The 19741-nt window shown below is 39.8% G+C and overlaps 1 protein-coding gene across 5 annotated transcripts; it reads right to left on the reverse strand.

Moving 5' to 3' along the window:
• Positions 1 to 4976: 4976 nt before the first annotated feature.
• Positions 4977 to 15153, reverse strand: LOC126458590 (tRNA (cytosine(38)-C(5))-methyltransferase). 5 transcript variants are annotated; one of them, XM_050095732.1, is made up of 5 exons: positions 15029 to 15153; positions 14814 to 14898; positions 14330 to 14513; positions 7794 to 8085; positions 4977 to 5669 (listed from the first exon to the last, which is right to left on the reverse strand). In XM_050095732.1, the coding sequence occupies exons 3-5, from the start codon at positions 14377 to 14379 to the stop codon at positions 5094 to 5096; spliced, it is 918 nt and encodes a 305-aa protein (XP_049951689.1). In that variant the 5' UTR covers positions 14380 to 14513; positions 14814 to 14898; positions 15029 to 15153; the 3' UTR covers positions 4977 to 5093. The 5 variants fall into 5 exon arrangements, with proteins under 5 accessions (XP_049951689.1, XP_049951687.1, XP_049951688.1 ...); XM_050095730.1 differs by having other exon boundaries at positions 14684 to 14898; positions 15029 to 15151; XM_050095731.1 differs by lacking the exon at positions 15029 to 15153 and having other exon boundaries at positions 14330 to 14509; positions 14680 to 14979.
• Positions 15154 to 19741: the final 4588 nt, after the last annotated feature.

The raw sequence follows: 19741 nt of genomic DNA on the forward strand, positions 1-19741 counted from the left end.
ATGTGGTATTTACAGGTAATCAGGCTGTAACTGCATGCTTTCTCAGAAATGATAAGTTCACAAAGGTACATGTATCACATTGGAACAAGTGAAATAAAATGTTCAAACATACCTATGTTCTGTATTTTAATTTTAAAAACCTACCTGTTACCAGCTGTTCGTCTAAAATTGTGAGCCATATGTTTGTGACTATTACAGCACCATCTATCACAAAGCGAAAAAAGTGGTCCAACTAAAACATTCATATTTCTTTACGTACTACACGAATATGTAATAAAAAACGGGGGTTCCTATTTAAAAAATGCAGTTGATATCCATTTGATCTACGGCTGTGCCATCTAGCAGGCCAACCATAGTGCCATCTGGTTTCCCCCTTCAAGCTAGACAAGTTTGGTTCTTTGTAGTTTTTTCGTTTGATACTTATTTTGTGAGATATTTGGCCTGTTCACAATCAATGGACTACCCTGTACAGCTTATGTAACAAGCAAAGAAAAGATTTATGATTACTCTTGCACCAAACAATTTTCTTATGTCAAATACACTAATAACTAAAGAAAGAACAAGTATTAGTTCTTCACCAGTTACTTAATATTATTAGAAGTCTGAGAATTTAAAAGAAAAAACTGAAAATCCTAATACATACCTAGGAGTGGAATTGCGAGTCTCTTTTGATGAACAATGTGTAGCATCAGTAACTGTTCTGTCACAGATCAACTGACTATAAAATTCCATTCCTGAGGCTGGCATGTGATTCATAGCACCTTTATATTCAAAGATTTCTGGCAGAGATGCTTTGTAAATTTTTCTCGGAAAAAGCCAATGTAGTAGAGGCTGTCTAAATAAGTTGTGATAATTATGCACTATAGAGAACTGCATTCCTGTGTTCAGAGAAGTATTAAAAGGGCCTGAAATTTTAAAGGTCTCATTATCAGTACTCTTAATGTTACACTGAAACAGTGTATATAAAGGTGGGGGTGAGATGTCCAAAAATATTTTGTGTAACATCAGCTATAGTGAACTTTTTGGATGTATTTCACATGCCACAATCCGACTAGTTTTGTTGAATAGCAAATGAAGCAAAAGATAACCCTGTTTCTTGCCCCAAACGTCCAATGTCAGACAAGTCCATTCCGTCTATTATTCTGAGTTGTCCCATGGACGAGTCTCATTCTAGCATGAAAAGGTTGAACAATTTTCAAACTATGCAGTGGTAGTAAAATCTTTATGCCAAATGTGAACATACCTGGTTATTGGACCAATGCCTTCAGTTACAGATTTTCTCAATGCTATTGCATCATAACAATTGTCTGAAAAGTAACTTATTTATTTTCAAGGCGATATCCAATGCAAACATTTGAAGGGACCGAAAAATCAGGAGTTCTGTTAAAAAAATTCATGTTAAGTGAAAAACACAGATTTTAATAAGTGTACATGTACAGCAGTACACTCATGGGGAATACACTACACTATCAACCACGTTATTGTAGACTTATAACACTATAAAGTGATTGTAAAATTACAAATACTCACAAATTATGTACGTTACTTTCTTGGAAAAACTTCGGTCATGGTTCGCTGACGTTCATGGGAACGATAATATTTTGTAATTTCACAACCAATTGTAATGATAGCGTCCGTAAATCCAGCAGTCACGTCGGATGTTGTAAGGAACCGTTCTAAACAGTCCAAGGCTGTAAACATCTCCTGACGGGTAGGTGGAATGGTATCTGTATTCTCTTCCTCTTCACTTTCTTCTGATGGCCCTTCTTGCACCTCGTTCACAGCTTTTGGCACATCCGATTCCACAGAAGCACATACGGCATCGTCATCCACACTAATGAATTCTTCGAAACTAATCCCAGGGATCGCAACGTCCTGCAGAACTGTCCATTCAACAGGTGAAGTGGCATCTTCTAACTCGTGGACATCTTCAGTGTTGCTATGTCTACAAGCTCTGTTAACGCACTTCCCTATATGATGTGGCGATACTGAGTTCCAGGCTGCTACGATGGCTTTTATTGCATCAAGCAGATTCCAATTTGGGGTTGAACTATTGTTTTCAGCAGCACGAATTGCAGCTCTTACAAGTCGCTTACGATACACTCTCTTTATGAGAGAGATTATGCCTTGGTCCAAAGGCTGAAGGCGGCTTGTGGCGTTGGGTGGAAACCGCTGAACCTTCGTGAACGTTATGGGCAGTACATCTGGCCAATGTAAGAACATGTCTATTTTAAGCAACCATTCGACTGTTGAAATGAAGAAGCCACTTGCGAAATGATGTGCCATTGATCCAAGCTTTCTTGTGGTGAGAGTAGATGCAAGGTAAAGTATCCATGTTTATGTTTTTAAAACTATGTGGTTTCTCGGATTTACTGATAACCCAGGGACGAAACTTCTCACTGCCATCAGCATTACAGCACAGTACAACAGTCACACGTTTTTTGCTTCATACTCCACCGTGACACTTATCACCTTTTATCCCCAGCTTGTGATTTGGAAAAAGATTGTAGAAAAATCCAGTTTCATCCATGTTAAACACGTCACACGAGGCATACTTTTCCCTCACTCGGTTGAATTTATGCAACCAGCTGTTCGCACTTTCTTCAGCAACTTTATTTGTTTCACCACAAATTTGTACAGATGAAACTGAATGTCTCTTTTGGAACCGATACAACAAACCAGCAAAACAACGGAAGTCTTTGATGCCCATATCTTTAGCAATATCACTTGCTTTTGACTGAATCACAGGGCCAGTTAAAGGTATGTTAGTAACACACATATGATTGAACCATTCTAGCAGTAATGTTTCGACGTCTTCATACTTGGTGGTACGAAGTCCTTTAGATTTGTTTCCAGAGCCTGATGACGCAGCATTAATAATTTTTTCTTGATTCTTAATAATTGTAGGTAAAGTAGATATAGGTATTCCAAACTGCTCTGCAATTGCTGTTTTCTTGGTACCACAGTCCACTTCATCTAGAATCTTAAGGTTTAACTGTACATTTAGAGCTGTCTGTTTCCTCTTTGCCATTTTCGCGTACTACGGTACCGGTTGTAACTGTAGTTTTTATTCAGTATTCCAACTCGATATGGCTACGACTAACAGAACACCTGTCAAATCTGGCACTGAGTATGTTCCTAAATGCTGCTGCACACATTATTGAATGTCTTACAATGTACAGCATACGCTGATTGTTGAGGTGATAATCGCAGCTACCGACCAACAATATGTTAAAAACGAGTCAACAATAAGTATAATTAGCTTTGTAGCTACATTTCCTACATTTATTTCGGGAAAAAAATTATGCATTAGGATACTCTAAGGTCGGAAGTTTGTTTTTCAGTGAAATTTAATAACACTAGGAACCGAAACAGAGTTCGTAATTCGCCTTAACCAAAATTCGTGTTAACAGATAAAACATACCATAAGAACTAATGCATTCCTGGTAGGACCAATATTTTTTTCCCGTTAACTGCGAGTTTGTCTTATGCGAGTTTGCATTAATGAGGTTATACTGTACAACCAACAGTTTGTGCAGTTTTTTAAGATTTATATGCAGGAGCAAAATTTGGAAGTGAGTATGAAACAACAGGGAGAGTTAAAAGTCTGAACAATAGCTACATTACCTGTGGAAGAAGGCCTGGATTAAACTGAGTGGTAGCAATTTGAAAACAGACTAAAACAAGATATGTCTCAGCACTCCTATATGCGGTGTTTAGCATAGCTCAGTTTCTGATGGACAGGTTAGTATAAATAAAGACAGTAGTGTTTGCAGATGACTTGATAGTATGGGGAACTGAGTGAGCCCACGAACAGCTGGATGTCTGACAGGAGATAGCTACTTATGGTGGAACGGCATTCTTGTCAGAGAACAGTGATGTAATAAAATGAGACAAAAACAAATTTGATACTTAAGTTCCATTTGGTAGGGAGACACTGCAAAAAGTGAAGAGCTTCAACTATGTTTGGACTTCAGAAATGAAGTTACATGTTCTCCACCATTACCAATGCCCAACAAGAGTAGCACACTGTCGAAAAGACAGCATATGTTCTAGGTTTCCTGCAGACAGTTCTGTTTCAAAAAGGAGAACAGGTGCATCACAGTGTGAAAGTGAAATGCTGTAGCAACTGGAAATGTGCTCCAAAGCTGAAGTACAGAGGACGGGCTTAGACATCGACTAGAAAGAGGATGTCCACGCAATATGAACTGATTCACATCACTCACAAGGGGAAGCTATTTTTCAACAATGAGGACATTCACACAGTGATTCTCGAATGGCTCCACGACCAAGAGCAGATTACTATCATTGAGGAAATGAAAGATTGTTAGAACATTCTGACCCTCATTCACAGAGACTTGATGACTACATTGAAAAATAGTCATGTATCTCACTTTGAATAATAGTACAGCTATCCATAAAAGTTAACTTTGCCAGTGCAATGTGTAACTTAATTTTTGAAGTTTCCTCGCAATTAGGTAGCATGACTGAGCAAGCTGGGAGAAACACGAAATGGGTATGAACTTTGGAGAACCAAACACTGAACAAAAATTTTGTATGGTGTCATGTAAACATCATAGTTGCTGAAACTTTCCAACTACTTAAAAGTGTATGTGGGCCAAGAAACTAACAGAGGCCAAAATTGAAACTGTGAACACGGTTAAGTACACTGCCAACTTAAAGCAAGCATTCAAGTGTATTGCATTTTTCAATTGTCAAGAAATTTCATAACAGTGCACACTCCTACACGGAGTAAAATATTCACTCAGAAAACTACTGATTAACCACTTCCTATCTGCAGACTTGCAGTCTTAAGTCTTCCTTTGTTATGATTGCCACTGTTAAATTTGTGATCATCTTGCACAGCTTTCAAAATTAAGTCATAAAAATGTACAATAAATGTAGTATTTCCTCCAAAATTTAATGGTGTAAAAATATCTGTAGGAATGGTAGAGACAAAAGAAATACAGTCAATATAATGCTCAGCTGAGACTTTATTTTACACAAAGAGTATTTGGCTACTTTAATAAATAACTGTATAAAATCTTTTCGATACAAGTTTCTCATTGAGTCAAAGCTCTTATCAAATACTATCATTTGTCAGTAACAAGTAGTGTTATTAAAACTGATACAACATGAACATTTACGCTGTTCCCTAGGAGACGGTACCTCTGTTTCCGGTTCACAATTATGGGAAAGCTAAAATCTGGTGGAAAACACATTAATCTCGCTATTTCCAATGGTGTGAAATAGCGTAGTTGCAAGCTATGCAGTAGGTCCAGACACTGTTCTGATTCACATTCATGTGACTTTATTTTTTCAGCAACACTTAGAACATACTCTGTAGATTCACTTGACAGGACTGACCCAGTACCCACTACATAATGACCATATGCTTTTGTGAAGCAGCAAGAATGTTTAGACAATGGGAAAACAATGTCTAAGGCACAAGCATATTTTAGTAGTATGTTATTGGGCAATTTAAAACTTGACAAATTGTCAGCATTTTCTTTTTCAAGAATGTGAGAAAGAGAGAAGCAAGTTCTCTTGTCTCTGCTATTTTCATGGCTTTCTTCTTGTGCAGCAAGTTCACGATACTGTGTATTTATACGATACGTCTTGTACAAAGTACTGTCATTTCCATCCAAAATTTGTGTTATATCATCCACCTGAAATGTGAAATTCTATATCAGACTGAATTATTTTATTCACTTTTATAAGTTAATTTCACCACCAACAATTTCATATTTATGACATGCCATAAGAAAGAAGATACAAGCAACTCAACAAAACAAAACAACATCATTCTATATAATGCACTGACAAATTATAACTGGGACCCTTGTAGGTTGTGGGCAATGCACTACCAACTGAGCTATCCAGACAAGTTTCAACTCAAGCTTCAATCTGCAAATGCCTCTCTTCTATCTGCCAGAAAATTAATTCTGCAAACAACTCACACACTGTTGTTACGCCATTCTCTGCTACATCCTTCTACCATGGGTACTAGAGCAATAAGCACGCACGAGAGCATCTATAGAGCTTGGAAGGTACAAAAAGAAATTTTGAGTCAGGCTGTGAAGTGTGTGAGGATAGCTAGTTGCACCAAGTGGTGAAGAACTGACAGTGCAATGTAGCAGACATCAACAGTTGCAGGGATCATCTGATTTGCAAGGTATCTACAACACACAAATGTTGGTGTCTTAGGGCTGAGGGAATTACATGTACTTATTGGTCTTGTTTGTTACTGCCTGTGATAATTCACAGAACCATCAGTGTGTGTCACCTGGTAATTACAGCATATACCGAGGACATCACTGCACATGTGATGTTGCACGAGATCAGCATTATGTCCATGAGTTATTCTTACCCAACTGTCTCTGGTGTTCCACTAACCTCCAGCAGCTGCTTGAAATATGATGTTGGGTGCAAAAATGGCTCAAAGTTTCAGCTGATAACTACAGGTGGCTGCATGGGAATGTGAAGTACATCAGATAACAGATCCAACTATGGTGTGTAATCCAATTACACAAAGTAGCATTGCCTTGTATCATGGTTTATTGAGGTGTATCTTACAATTACTACTTGTTTTGAGTATTCACACACAGTCCAGTGACACTGAAGCATGCATTTGAAAATGTATCGCATCCCCCCCCCCCCCCAAAAAAAAACTGGTTATGTTAGCCCACATGCTCTTTTACAAGTGTGTCATCTTCCCCGTCAGTGCAGTCACCAAATGTATTACCCAATGAGCTAAATGATTCACATCCACCTGATTGTTTATAACTGCTCTGAGGAGCAACATGCTGAGGTGGTGTAGGGGCAGGAAGAGATGTGAAAGTCATAGGCTACCATCATCTGAAGATATGCATAAATTAACTTTTTCTCTTGCTGCTAGAGCTATTACAAACTTAAGTACAAAATTACAGCTGTGTATGTCTTAACATTATCATTTGTTATAATGGTACAATGCCAACTAAGAATGAAGAGGCAAACAGACTCCGTATTTTTGAGGAGCTGCATTACTTACAAAATATGACTGATTATTTTTTGATACTTGGCATTTTCCTTTATGGTACTTAGCATTCATCCTTGAAACTACTACTTCCGGAATATGACCATGTCTTGTGAAGCACTGAGCTGCTCAAAACAGTCTTGAGATTATAGACTGCTTTACTATTTTTATACTTCTGAAAATCACAAATGTGACTGCTACTGACTGACTAGGGAAAGAAGCTTACCAAAAAACTCATTCACAATGAGGTCATCAGAGAGAACACACATCCAGATTGGGCAAGAAATCAGCACTGGCATACCTAAAGGCTGTATCTTAGCCTCTGTCTTAATCTGCCTCCAGGAAACCACGGAAAACCTAAATCTGGATGACCAAATGGAGATCTGAACCCCACTCCTTTCAAATACGAGCCTAGTTCCTTAACTCCTGAGCCACCTCAATAAAATTAGCTAAGAAGATTACAACCAGAGCTTGAAACAGGAACACTGAATCAATGATTCTGATTTCTCAGTGCAGCTAATAATGTGTAGAGAACCAATTTTTTGTAACATTTATGTAAATATTTATTCAATGTTGACCTTCTTGTGCAAATTAAAAATGAACCTCTCTGGCAAAACAGTTCTGTCAACAGGACACAAACTATATGCTTAAGTATACTGCATTTATAGAAATGCAAAGTATTCTTTCCTAATATACATCCTGAAATTTTATCATTCACAATTCTAAATTTGTTATAAATATATTATAAGATGATACATAATGTTGTCATTACACTTACCAGTGGCTTTATAGAAAATGAGAAATTCAGTGGCCTTTGTTTTGCAATAAGGTAATAACGCGTCCGAGAATTAGGGATATGGAATTGTAATGGACTTAAGAGAAATTCTTGAAAAATAAAATTGGCTTCTTGCAGGATGTTAACAAACATATCTCTGGCTTCGGACTTCTCAAAACCTTTGACATTTTCTAAAAGAATATATTTCAGATTTCCAGTCAGTTCAGGTAACAGCCGTAAGAAATGCAGAAAAGGTGAGGTTCTATTGTCAGCCATATCCTTTTGCAGCCCATTTCTGTGAAAAGTAATAAACAGAAATGAGACAGTCTACAACACTTTGATGATATGGGTTCAGTAATGTGGGCTGGGCAAATGCCCAGTGGCCAGGACATTTATAAATGGGCATTTGCCCATAGCAGTTTTAAACAGACAAAATCTGAGGATTTGTGAAAAAAAAAATACTTTATAAAGTTTTTACTACTAGGATGTATAATTTTCCCAATTAAAACGGGATGGGTTGATAAGCCCGATGTTAGAAGCTAGTAAATGTTTACATTTAAACAAACAAATGTCATTCATTGCCTTTATTTCTTAGACTGAAAGGAAAGAAGAGCATTGCAATCTGATGTACCAAGGAAGGGCGTGTGTTACTGACAGCTGCTTATCATTGACAATATCCTTTTTATTTTTACTGCGTCTACTACTCTCCTACTCTCCCTCTCTCTCGCCCCCACTTTTTGTTTTTACCAGTTCTACTCTTCTATGAAAGCGCTGGTATGTTGATAGACACAATAAAAATAAAGAACACACACACACACACACACACACACACACACACACATATTCAAGCTTTCGCAACCAATGGTTGCTTCATCAGGAAAGAGGGAAGGAGAGGGAAAGACGAAAGGATGTGGGTTTTAAGTGAGGGGGTAAGGAGTCATCCCAATCCCGGGAGCAGAAAGACTTACCTTAGGGGGAAAAAAGCACAGGTATACACTCGCGCGCACACACAGACACAGGCAGACGTATGTTACATATCTGTTTGAAAAGTATTACACCGCGAATGACTAATAAAATTTGCTTAATTTACAGTGTACAATTTCTTATGATATATGGGGACACTGGTTGTAACTACATCACAGAGAAACAGAGCTGAATTTGTAATATCTACTGTGTTGGAGGGAAAGCATACCTATTATGATTGTGAATGGAACAATTTGGTGTGTCGCATGATTAGAATGTTATCAGAACCTCACAGTAACTGTTAGCATTGCAATTTTACACGTGGCAGAAAAGACATATGATATCAGCTCATTTGATCACAGCCACACTTCACAGAAACAGGAAGGTATGAAAACAGGTGAGTTACTGGCAAAAGCAGAGTCGTTATTTGGATCATGAGGGGTGCTTGGACACCTCAGTCGGTAGAGCACTTGCCTGTGAAAGGCAGAGGTCACAGGTTCAAGGCCCAGTCTGGCACACAGTTTTAATCTTTCAGGAAGATGCATCTCAGCACAACTCCATTGACATAATGAAAATTCGTTCTTGGAATTTGTCAGGTGAATTACACTTCATTAGTATTCTTCAATTGTTACACCACATTTCCTTCAATATAGCTAAAACTACTTTTGATTCTAATAAATGAATAAGGTATCATATGATAATAATCCACTAAGTTCGGGTATAAAGGAAATTTGTAAGGATATATTTTGTTTACTAGTTTCCCTCTGACCAGAAATGTCCCTGCAAATCAAACAATGCAAGCATTGCTGGGACCTCCACCAGACTTCATGTTCTGCTGGTATGAGAACATCCATTAAGTACGGAGTGCAAGAGCCATGGATTATTAGAGAGAAGTGGCTATTATAAAAAGTTTCTTTTTTTTTCCATGTAAAGATTTCCTTTGAGGATTTTCATTTCAGTCTACAGTCTATCCTGTAAAATTTAACTGCCTACTTCATATGAAAAAAAAAGTACTTTTGTGGTACGAATTACATAGTGTTCTACCCATTCACCCCTCTTGCATTTTTCATACTGACATATATTGTACCATGTCCATAATCCCGAACAAAATACTTGATGGAAATATGACTTTTAGGTAATACAGCTTTTCTGGGTTTACCTTTTACTTTTTATAACACAGATAGTAGCACACACAGACATCAGACAACACTGCAGACCAATCTGTTATTGTCTACAGTCTGAACACTGATTTCATGCAGCAGTAGTATGTCCTGTGCAAAGCCTCTTCATATCTGGATTTGATTCAGCATATCTTCATTAGTTATGTGATCTGTCCCCCCCCCCCCCCCCAAATCAATTCGGCATTGGGATAAAGAGTAATATTAGATACCAGTCGTTGACTTTGACCAGCGACATAGAAAATGTGTAATGAAAGCCGTAAACAACATAGCAACTGTAACGTGGTATCAGTGGCAGTTTTTTTTTTTTTTTTTTTTTTTTTTTTTTTTTTTTGGGCTTTGCTACAGGTCAGTCTGTCACCATAACTAAGTTTTTTCTGTTAGCATATTTGTTAGCTTCACCACCTAACAAAACTGAATATATGCACCAAAAAGTGATGTCACAGTGGCCATTAACATTACGTCACTGGTCAAATATTCCACTTGACCCCAGAATCCCTCTCTAGCACTGCATGTCAAATGCCTCTATTCACTTCTTGTTATAGCCATGTTTCACTACAAGGCTACACTCCAGACAAGTACCTTTAGAAAGGCTTACATTTATAAATTTGTAATCAGTATTCACAATTTTCTCTCTGTTTCTTATGCTATTGCCAATCTGCATTCAACATCCTCTCTCCATTCGGCATCATCCATTAATCTGCTGCCCAAATAACAAAGTCCATCAACTACTTTTAGTGTGTCAGTTTCTAATCTAGTTCCCTTAGCATTGCCCGATTTGATTCAACTACACTTCATTACCCTTGTTTTACTTATCTTCTAAACTCTTTTCAAGACATCATTCATTCTATTAAATTTGTCTTCCAAGTCCTTTGCCATCTCTGACAGAATTACAAAGCCATAAACTAAGGTTTACCTTTCTTCGGCCTATCTATGAAGATAAGTCATTATCTTGTGTGTTCCCACATTTCCATGGAACCAAAACTAATTTTCCCTGATACTGTTTTCTACCAGTCTATCTTCTGTATATACGAGGGCAGTTCAATAAGTAATGCAACACATTTTTTTTATGAAACAGGGGTTGTTTTATTCAGCATTGAAATACACCAGGTTATTCCCCAATCTTTTAGCTACACAACACTATTTTTCAACGTAATCTCCATTCAATGCTACGGCCTTACGCCACCTTGAAATGAGGGCCTGTACGCCTGCACGGTACCATTCCACTGGTCGATGTCGGAGCCAACGTCGTACTGCATCAATAACTTCTTCATCATCCGTGTAGTGCCTCCCACGGATTGCGTCCTTCATTGGGCCAAACATATGGAAATCCGACGGTGCGAGATTGGGGCTGTAGGGTGCATGAGGAAGAACAGTCCACTGAAGTTTTGTGAGCTCCTCTCGGGTGCGAAGACTTGTGTGAGGTCTTGCATCGTCATGAAGAAGGAGAAGTTCGTTCAGATTTTTGTGCCTACGAACACACTGAAGTTGTTTCTTCAATTTCTGAAGAGTAGCACAGTAAACTTCAGAGTTGATCGTTTGACCATGGGGAAGGACATCGAACAGAATAGCCCCTTCAGTGTCCCAGAAGACTGAACCATGACTTTACCGGCTGAGGGTATGGCTTTAAACTTTTTCTTGGTAGGGGAGTGGGTGTGGCGCCACTCCATTGATTGCCGTTTTGTTTCAGGTTCGAAGTGATGAACCCATGTTTCATCGCCTGTAACAATCTTTGACAAGAAATTGTCACCCTCAGCCACATGACGAGCAAGCAATTCCGCACAGATGGTTCTCCTTTGCTCTTTATGGTGTTCGGTTAGACAACGAGGGACCCAGCGGGAACAAACCTTTGAATATCCCAACTGGTGAACAATTGTGACAGCACTACCAACAGAGATGTCAAGTTGAGCACTGAGTTGTTTGATGGTGATCCGTCGATCATCTCGAACGAGTGTGTTCGCACGCTCCGCCATTGCAGGAGTCACAGCTGTGCACGGCCGGCCCGCACGCGGGAGATCAGACAGTCTTGCTTGACCTTGCGGCGATGATGACACATGCTTTGCCCAACGACTCACCGTGCTTTTGTCCACTGCCAGATCACCGTAGACATTCTGCAAGCGCCTATGAATATCTGAGATGCCCTGGTTTTCCGCCAAAAGAAACTCAATCACTGCCCGTTGTTTGCAACGCACATCCGTTACAGACGCCATTTTAACAGCTCCGTACAGCGCTGCCACCTGTCGGAAGTCAATGAAACTATACGAGACGAAGCGGGAATGTTTGAAAATATTCCACAAGAAATTTCCGGTTTTTTCAACCAAAATTGGCCGAGAAAAAAAATGTGTTGCATTACTTATTGAACTGCCCTCGTAATTTAAGTCAGTAAACAAGACAGACCATGTAGCCATATTTGTACGCAAACGGGCAATGTGAATGAAAAATGACTCATTTCACACCATTAAAATTATCTACTTTACTTCCCTTTCAGTTATTCTATCTTCAAGTTTGTTTTCTTTTAACAGACCTAGACACATTCCTTCTACCTTTCAGCTTTTCCTTCTTTACTTTTCAATGACTTTCCATCTGAAGTTTTCATATTCGCACAGGTGCTTCCTCCCACAGTGTTATTTAATTTCCTACAGATGGAATATGTAATTCCACTAGTTTTGCATTTCTCCTTAAACCATTCCCGCATTTTTGTTTTGAACTATCTGTCAATTTCATTTGTGTCTGTATTCCCTTTTGCCACTGTCACTGCTCTATTTTCTTCTGTTGTCAATTAATTCAGTATCTTGTGTGTTATCCAACATTTCTACTGGGTGTTGTCCATTTATCTATCAATTCTCTGCTTCTTTTACTACTTCATTTCTCATAAGATACCCATTTGCCTTCTATTGTATTCATCCCCATTTCAGTCAATGTTGCCTAATGCTCACTTTGAAATTCTAAACTGCCTCTGGCCCTTTCAACTCATCCTGGTCCTATCATCTTAATTATCTTTCAGTTTTAATCTGCAAATCATAACTGATAAATTATGGTCAGAGTCCTCACACCCCCCCCTCCCCCCCGCCCACTTAAAATATTCTGCATTTTCAAAACTCTTTTTACCATTACATAAATCTATCTAAAACTTTCTGATGTCTCCAGGTCTCGTCCACAGACACATCCTCCTTTTACAATTCTTAAACCAAGTTTTAGTAATAATTAAATTGTGCTCTGCACAAAATTACACCACATGGCTTCCCCTTTCAGTCCTTTGCCCAAGTTCATGTTCCATTATTTTTCCTTCACTTTCCTTTCTTACTATTATATTCCAGCCACCCTCTCCCCCCATTTAATTTCATCTCCCTCAATAATATAAATTTCTTTTATACTGTTCGAAATTCTTGCGATCTCTCGCCACCTGTACAGCTTATGGGCATATAATCTTATTCTACTGTGGTTGGTGTTGGCTTCTTGTCTCGTGTGTTTGCAGAGATAAATGGAACAATCATATACACTCAGTCACAGGTAAAGTAGATGGCAGACTGCCATTCATTTGTATAATACTAGAGAAATGCAATCAGTCTACAAAGAAAACTGCATACACAAATCTCATGCAAACCACCTTAAAATATCACTCAAGTGTGTGTTTCTCTTACCGAATAGGACCAACTTGGAATACTGAATGAATGTAAGGAAAGCCAGCACAAATGATTACAGTGCACAGATATGCTGAAATAACTGAGGTGACAGAGACTTGAAAATAGAAGCAAACTATCCCTTGAAAGCCTATGAAAAAAGTTTTCAGAATCAACATGAACTGATGGATCTATGAATATATTACACCCCCTATATCTTGCTCGCTTATGGATCATGAAGACAAGATTAGACTGATCCATGAAGATTACACTAGCTAATTACAGCAGGCGCAGAGGCAATTACGCAACATTCTTCCCACATTTCACACATGAATGGAATGGGAAAAAGCCCTATATGTGATACAATGTAAAGAACTGCCTGCCATGCACTTCACAATGGTTTGCAGAGCGTAGGTGTTGCAAATTTTTTTGGGGTGAGGATCATTACCACAACCTAGCTTACTTTCGCCTCAAACATTGATTACATAGTAAAGGTATATTTTGTACAACAAAACTGAATGTGTGTTAATGCCACAAATAATGGAGCAAACTGAGAAAACTACTTTTTCATATGTCTCCACTATTTGTGGGATTAAAGCATTCTCAAAATATTCCTTTACGATGTGATCAACGTTTGGAGCAATAGTAGGCCAAAATGTGGTAATGATCCTCACCCCAAAAAAATTGTCCGAATTGAAGACGCTGCAGCAGCTGTTCACGTTCTACAAAATAATAATTATTGTGCACTAATATTCAGATTTCATAAAATGCAAATTACCTAGTGAAGGGTTGGCATGGTGGGCTCATTAGTATCATATTTATTCCCATGTTATTAATTTCTTCGGCTGTTAGTGATTCAATATTTTTCTGAAGGAGCTTCGTTTGTGGAAAATTAGCTGTGTAAACCAAATTAGCAACAGTGTTGATGTCAACTGCTGCAACCACCTCACCAGAACAACTTTCTGAAAAAGGGAATAGAAATAAAATAGCCTCGACCACGTTGTTTTACGTATAATAGAACGACTGTATGATACACAGTTATCTTCAAATGCCTACGGTGATGGCTAATAACGATTGCAACTAAACTCGTAACGAAAACGCACTATTATGTGGTATTTAATGAAGCACTTGCCTCGAAGAGCATAATGCATGCCTCCGATTCCACTAAACAGCTCCAACACCCGTAATCCCATGCTTCCGTGTTTATAAACAATTCATACTCCGTATTTTCAAAGCTGGTAAACAATGATCAGGTTACATACTGCAGTTGCATAAAGTGCCTTTTCAGTTATTATTCTTGGAATTGTGCTTTCCTTCCATAAAGGGTGCCGTAAAATATAAATAATCCTGTAAAAGTTAAGCAGTTTACTCCCATTGCTTCTTAGACGACATACGTCACACTGGCCATGGCTACTACAGGTGGCCAAAAATTAATATAACTGATAGAAATAACCAGTTACTGAGAAGTAGCAGTTACCGTAATCACTGTTCCTCTGAAACTAACAGTTATTTCAATAACTGCCAACAGTGGCTCGCTCCATCTGTTTACCGAAGATTGTACTACGCTTTCGCTCATACGAGATCTGGCCACAAACGAGAGGGATAGACTATTGGGAAGGTGTTTATAGGCCATGGAAATAACTGTGAGACTGCGCGTCATCTGTTCATAGAACTGTGTACTACTCTTTCGTGTGCTCGCACAAGTCACTGCTTTCTGCACAAAGTTGATGTCAGAGTGGTGGCTAATGGGAGATTCGGAGTTAAATTTTGGTCGATCTGTCTACGTGCCGTCGCTGGACGGTCTACCAGTTGAATTCTTTCGCTACGTCCTGCACTGCTACAATGACGAGCGGAGGGTGATAGCGGGCTCTGCTGGCGAGAGTAAGATCGTGCAGCCTTCCAGAGAAGTCCGTCGGGCCATCTCTTTTTTCCCCTCCTCTTCCATTATGCCCTCGACCTGCCCTGCACCAGCTTCCCTCCCATATCGGCGCCCTTGTCCTTGGCCTACCGATCAACGTGGCGGCCTTGGCAGATGACGTCTTGCTGTTTGCCTCTACACCAGGAGGGCTGAAGACCCTCATCGGCTTGCCAGTCACAACCCTGGGCCATCTGGGGTTGCAGGTAAGTGTGTCTCCCTCGCACTCGTGGCGTCCAGCTATGAGAAGTAAGTTAAAGTGGATGATGGGAGAATCTTCAAAGCTGGCAATACCACCATGCCGGCCATACGTATGGGGTGAGACATTCTGATACCTGGGTTTGCAATTCTCATTCACAGGGTGGTGCCTCTTCGATCTGAGGCGCCACCTCCAGGGGCAGCTCGATGTCATCTCCAGAGCACAATTGAAGTCCCAGCAGTGGCTCTATGTGTTCTCCAGTGTCATTCTCCTGGGCCTCTACCACGACCTCGCCCTTAGTCGCACACTCCTGGCTGCACTAAAGGCCACCGACACCCATGTGCAACTGCAGTGCAGAGCTGGCTTCGACTCTCAATAGACACCCCTGTCAGCTATTTCCACACCCCATCTCACATGGAGGCCTTGGCATTCCATCTGCCAGGTGGGTAGATCCCATCCTCCGACAAAGCCGCCTCCCGACACTGCAGCAGATGTTACCACCAGCAGATGACAGATGCCGACAAGAAGTAGAATAGGAGATTGGCGCCCTTGAGAATTATCTTCTGTGGGAGGAGCACTTGCTGGCAACGACGAGGAAGATAGCAGACTTGCGGGCAGCATGACTACAGTTGTCTTGTGGCGGTGCAGCGCTGATGTCTTTGGCTGCAACAGTTCACCAGCATCAGTGGGTTGTGAATACCCATTTTTCCTTTTCTGGCCATGACTCCATCAGCTGCATACGTGCATGTATTAACGCCCTACCATCCATGTAATCCTGTCCAGGAACTCGAGAAAAGATGCAGAGCAGGATGTAATGTCATCAAGACCACCAACCACGTTGTCCAGACCTGCAGGAGGACCCATGGCTCCCACATAGAGACATGACACTGTTGCTAAGTACATCGTTTGGGGGCTGGTGCAGAAGGGGTTCAGCACCTTCGTTGAACCCCACCTCCAGACACCATGTGGACTCCAGAAGATGAACATCGTGGTGGTGAAAGGTGGCGTTGCCCACATAGTCGATGCACAAGTTGTTGACGACCACCTGCGTCTCGACTGGTGCCACCAAGACATGATCTCCACGATCACGAAGGTGTTCATCACGCTGTCCATGATCTGCACTGGTATATCGAGGAAGTGCGGACCACCTTAGCCACAGTGAACTGGAGGGGAACCCTGGGTGCCTCAATCTTCCAGAAGCCTCCTCAACCTGGATCTTTGTGTTGTGTGCTCACATTTGCTCATTGGTGTAAACATACCTTTTCGTATTTTCCAGAGTATAAGTGCAAGATGCACGAAGGGTAGAGTTGCACTGGGGTAGAGCGCCGGGTGTGTGTGTGGTGCTGAAGCTCAGCACATCTTCTCAGGCCAAATACTCTCTTAATTCTGGGGCCACGTCTTGTGACATCATGCCACCAGGTATCTTGCTCTTCCACTAGATGCCACACTGAACGAGTCGTCTTCAACCTGTGAAGGCAAGTATGTATGGATGGAAGCTGAGTGCAAATTCCCCTGTTATACTTATGACAGTGAGGCAAAAACCATCTACATCTACATCTACATCTATACTCCGCGAGCCACCTTACGGTGTGTGGCGGAGGGTAGTTATTGTACCACTATCTGATCCCCCCTTCCCTGTTCCATTCACGAATTGTGCGTGGGAAGAACGACTGCTTGTAAGTCTCCGTATTTGCTCTAATTTCTCGGATCTTTTCGTTGTGATCATTACGCGAGATATATGTGGGCGGTAGTAATATGTTGCCCATCTCTTCCCGGAATGTGCTCTCTCGTAATTTCGATAATAAACCTCTCCGTATTGCGTAACGCCTTTCTTGAAGTGTCCGCCACTGGAGCTTGTTCAGCATCTCCGTAACGCTCTCGCGCTGACTAAATGTCCCCATGACGAATCGCGCTGCTTTTCGCTGGATCATGTCTATCTCTTCTATTAATCCAACCTGGTAAGGGTCCCATACTGATGAGCAATACTCAAGAATCGGACGAACAAGCGTTTTGTAAGCTACTTCTTTCGTCGATGAGTCACATTTTCTTAGAATTCTTCCTATGAATCTCAACCTGGCGCCTGCTTTTCCCACTATTTGTTTTATGTGATCATTCCACTTCAGATCGCTCCGGATAGTAACTCCTAAGTATTTTACGGTCGTTACCGCTTCCAATGATTTACCACCTATGGCATAATCGTACTGGAATGGATTTCTGCCCCTATGTATGCGCATTATATTACATTTATCTACGTTTAGGGAAAGCTGCCAGCTGTCGCACCATGCATTAATCCTCTGCAGGTCCTCCTGGAGTACGTACGAGTCTTCTGATGTTGCTACTTTCTTGTAGACAACCGTGTCATCTGCAAATAGCCTCACGGAGCTACCGATGTTGTCAACTAAGTCATTTATGTATATTGTAAACAATAAAGGTCCTATCACGCTTCCCTGCGGTACTCCCGAAATTACCTCTACATCTGCAGATTTTGAACCGTTAAGAATGACATGTTGTGTTCTTTCTTCTAGGAAATCCTGAATCCAATCACAAACCTGGTCCGATATTCCGTAAGCTCGTATTTTTTTCACTAAACGTAAGTGCGGAACCGTATCAAATGCCTTCCTGAAGTCCATAAGACCAAATTGCGGAAAATACGCTATTAAAAGTGTTTGGAGCTATTGTATGCTTAGTGAACCAATAATGCATCTCCCTAGCTTTATTTACCCTAACAGTATATGGAGTTCAAAACATAGAATGTATAGCATACTTACACAGAAAGGCCTAAATGTCTCTGGTGTGAAGCTTATTGAGGGGACAAATACCTGAACTAACAACAACATAGCCTACAAATTTAGATATTTTAAGATTTGTTTTCGACATCAAGTGCAGGAAGTTAAACAAACACACTTTACGCCAGATTAGATAAAATCGCACAATAAATATTAATATTTTAATTTAGGTAGAAAATCGGCGTTTACACTATGTGATGACTACAAACTCAAGTAATGTCAAGGTGATAGTTCAAAAAAATTTTTTTCAAGCAGACGCTTATTTAGAGTAAACAGTGCTACAGCAACCAGCTACAAATGCGAGAAAAAAAGAATACATGCTGACAATCCATCAGTGCCAACAGTCAGCAGCAACAGCAAAATGGGAACAATGCTTGATAGTCTGGATCGTGACAAAACCGAGATTGAATCTTTTCGTCACCAGCTGTTACTGGTTGATACAGTCTTTATGAAGTCTTTTAGTAGTAGCACGAAATTTTAAGGAACTATAGTTCATCAAAAAATCGGTACATTTCCATATTTGGTGGAATAAACTATGTTTACACAAAGAAATAGTCATCTAACACATAGAGGGACACTGTGAGCAAAGTGAAAAAGCAAACAAATATCATGACAGACATCCCTCACATAAGTTATCTAGCAAAATCTAGTACCGTACATAAAAACTGAAAGGTTGTACAGTATATACAGAAAGATATTCTGGTTCGACTGTAAAAGCATTTTTCCTGAGTATTCTATGTCTGCTCAATTTACTGCTGATGCCCATTAATTTCTTTGTTGAATGAGGAAACGAGCATACGAAATGCATCAGTATTATTGACTAAACATCATGGCAGATTAATCTGGTTTTAATCTGCGAGGAAATATCATTTCAATGCAGAGTAAAAATTCATTCTGGGTTATTATTGATGTATAAAAGTCATTTCACATATCTGTATAAAATTTTAATTTGTTTCATGTGAGCCACAACTGAAAATAAAATGATATTTTCATTAGAAAATTATGGTTTAGTATTACCTTATTACAATTTCCACCTGACAAAAAATATAGAATTTAAATAGAATTGGGGGAAAAAACTTTGGTGTGAAGGGACATTTGAAGCAGAGACCGTCATAATATGAAGCATGTAAGCTATGCATTCAGCTAAGATAATCGACTTAGTATATAAGTACTGTTTTGCACTTAAAAGACCTCGAAAATTTTATCATTTTTAGAAGCAATTTCTGTTTTTTAAAATTGTGTCGCACAGTTTTAGTAAACTAACGTCTGGGTACAGACTTTCAAATCCTA

Source organism: Schistocerca serialis, chromosome 2, assembly GCF_023864345.2.
Source record: "Schistocerca serialis cubense isolate TAMUIC-IGC-003099 chromosome 2, iqSchSeri2.2, whole genome shotgun sequence".
Taxonomy (NCBI): domain Eukaryota; kingdom Metazoa; phylum Arthropoda; class Insecta; order Orthoptera; family Acrididae; genus Schistocerca; species Schistocerca serialis.

Coding starts and splice junctions, on each gene's coding strand:
- LOC126458590 (XM_050095730.1), bottom strand. CDS start 14,744: ATGGGATTACGGGTGTTGGAGCTGTTTAGTGGAATCGGAGGCATGCAT. Junction 14,514..14,683: donor CATGCATTATGCTCTTCGAG/GCAAGTGCTTCA, acceptor TCCCTTTTTCAG/AAAGTTGTTCTGGTGAGGTG. Junction 5,670..7,793: donor CATTTTCTATAAAGCCACTG/GTAAGTGTAATG, acceptor TTCACATTTCAG/GTGGATGATATAACACAAAT.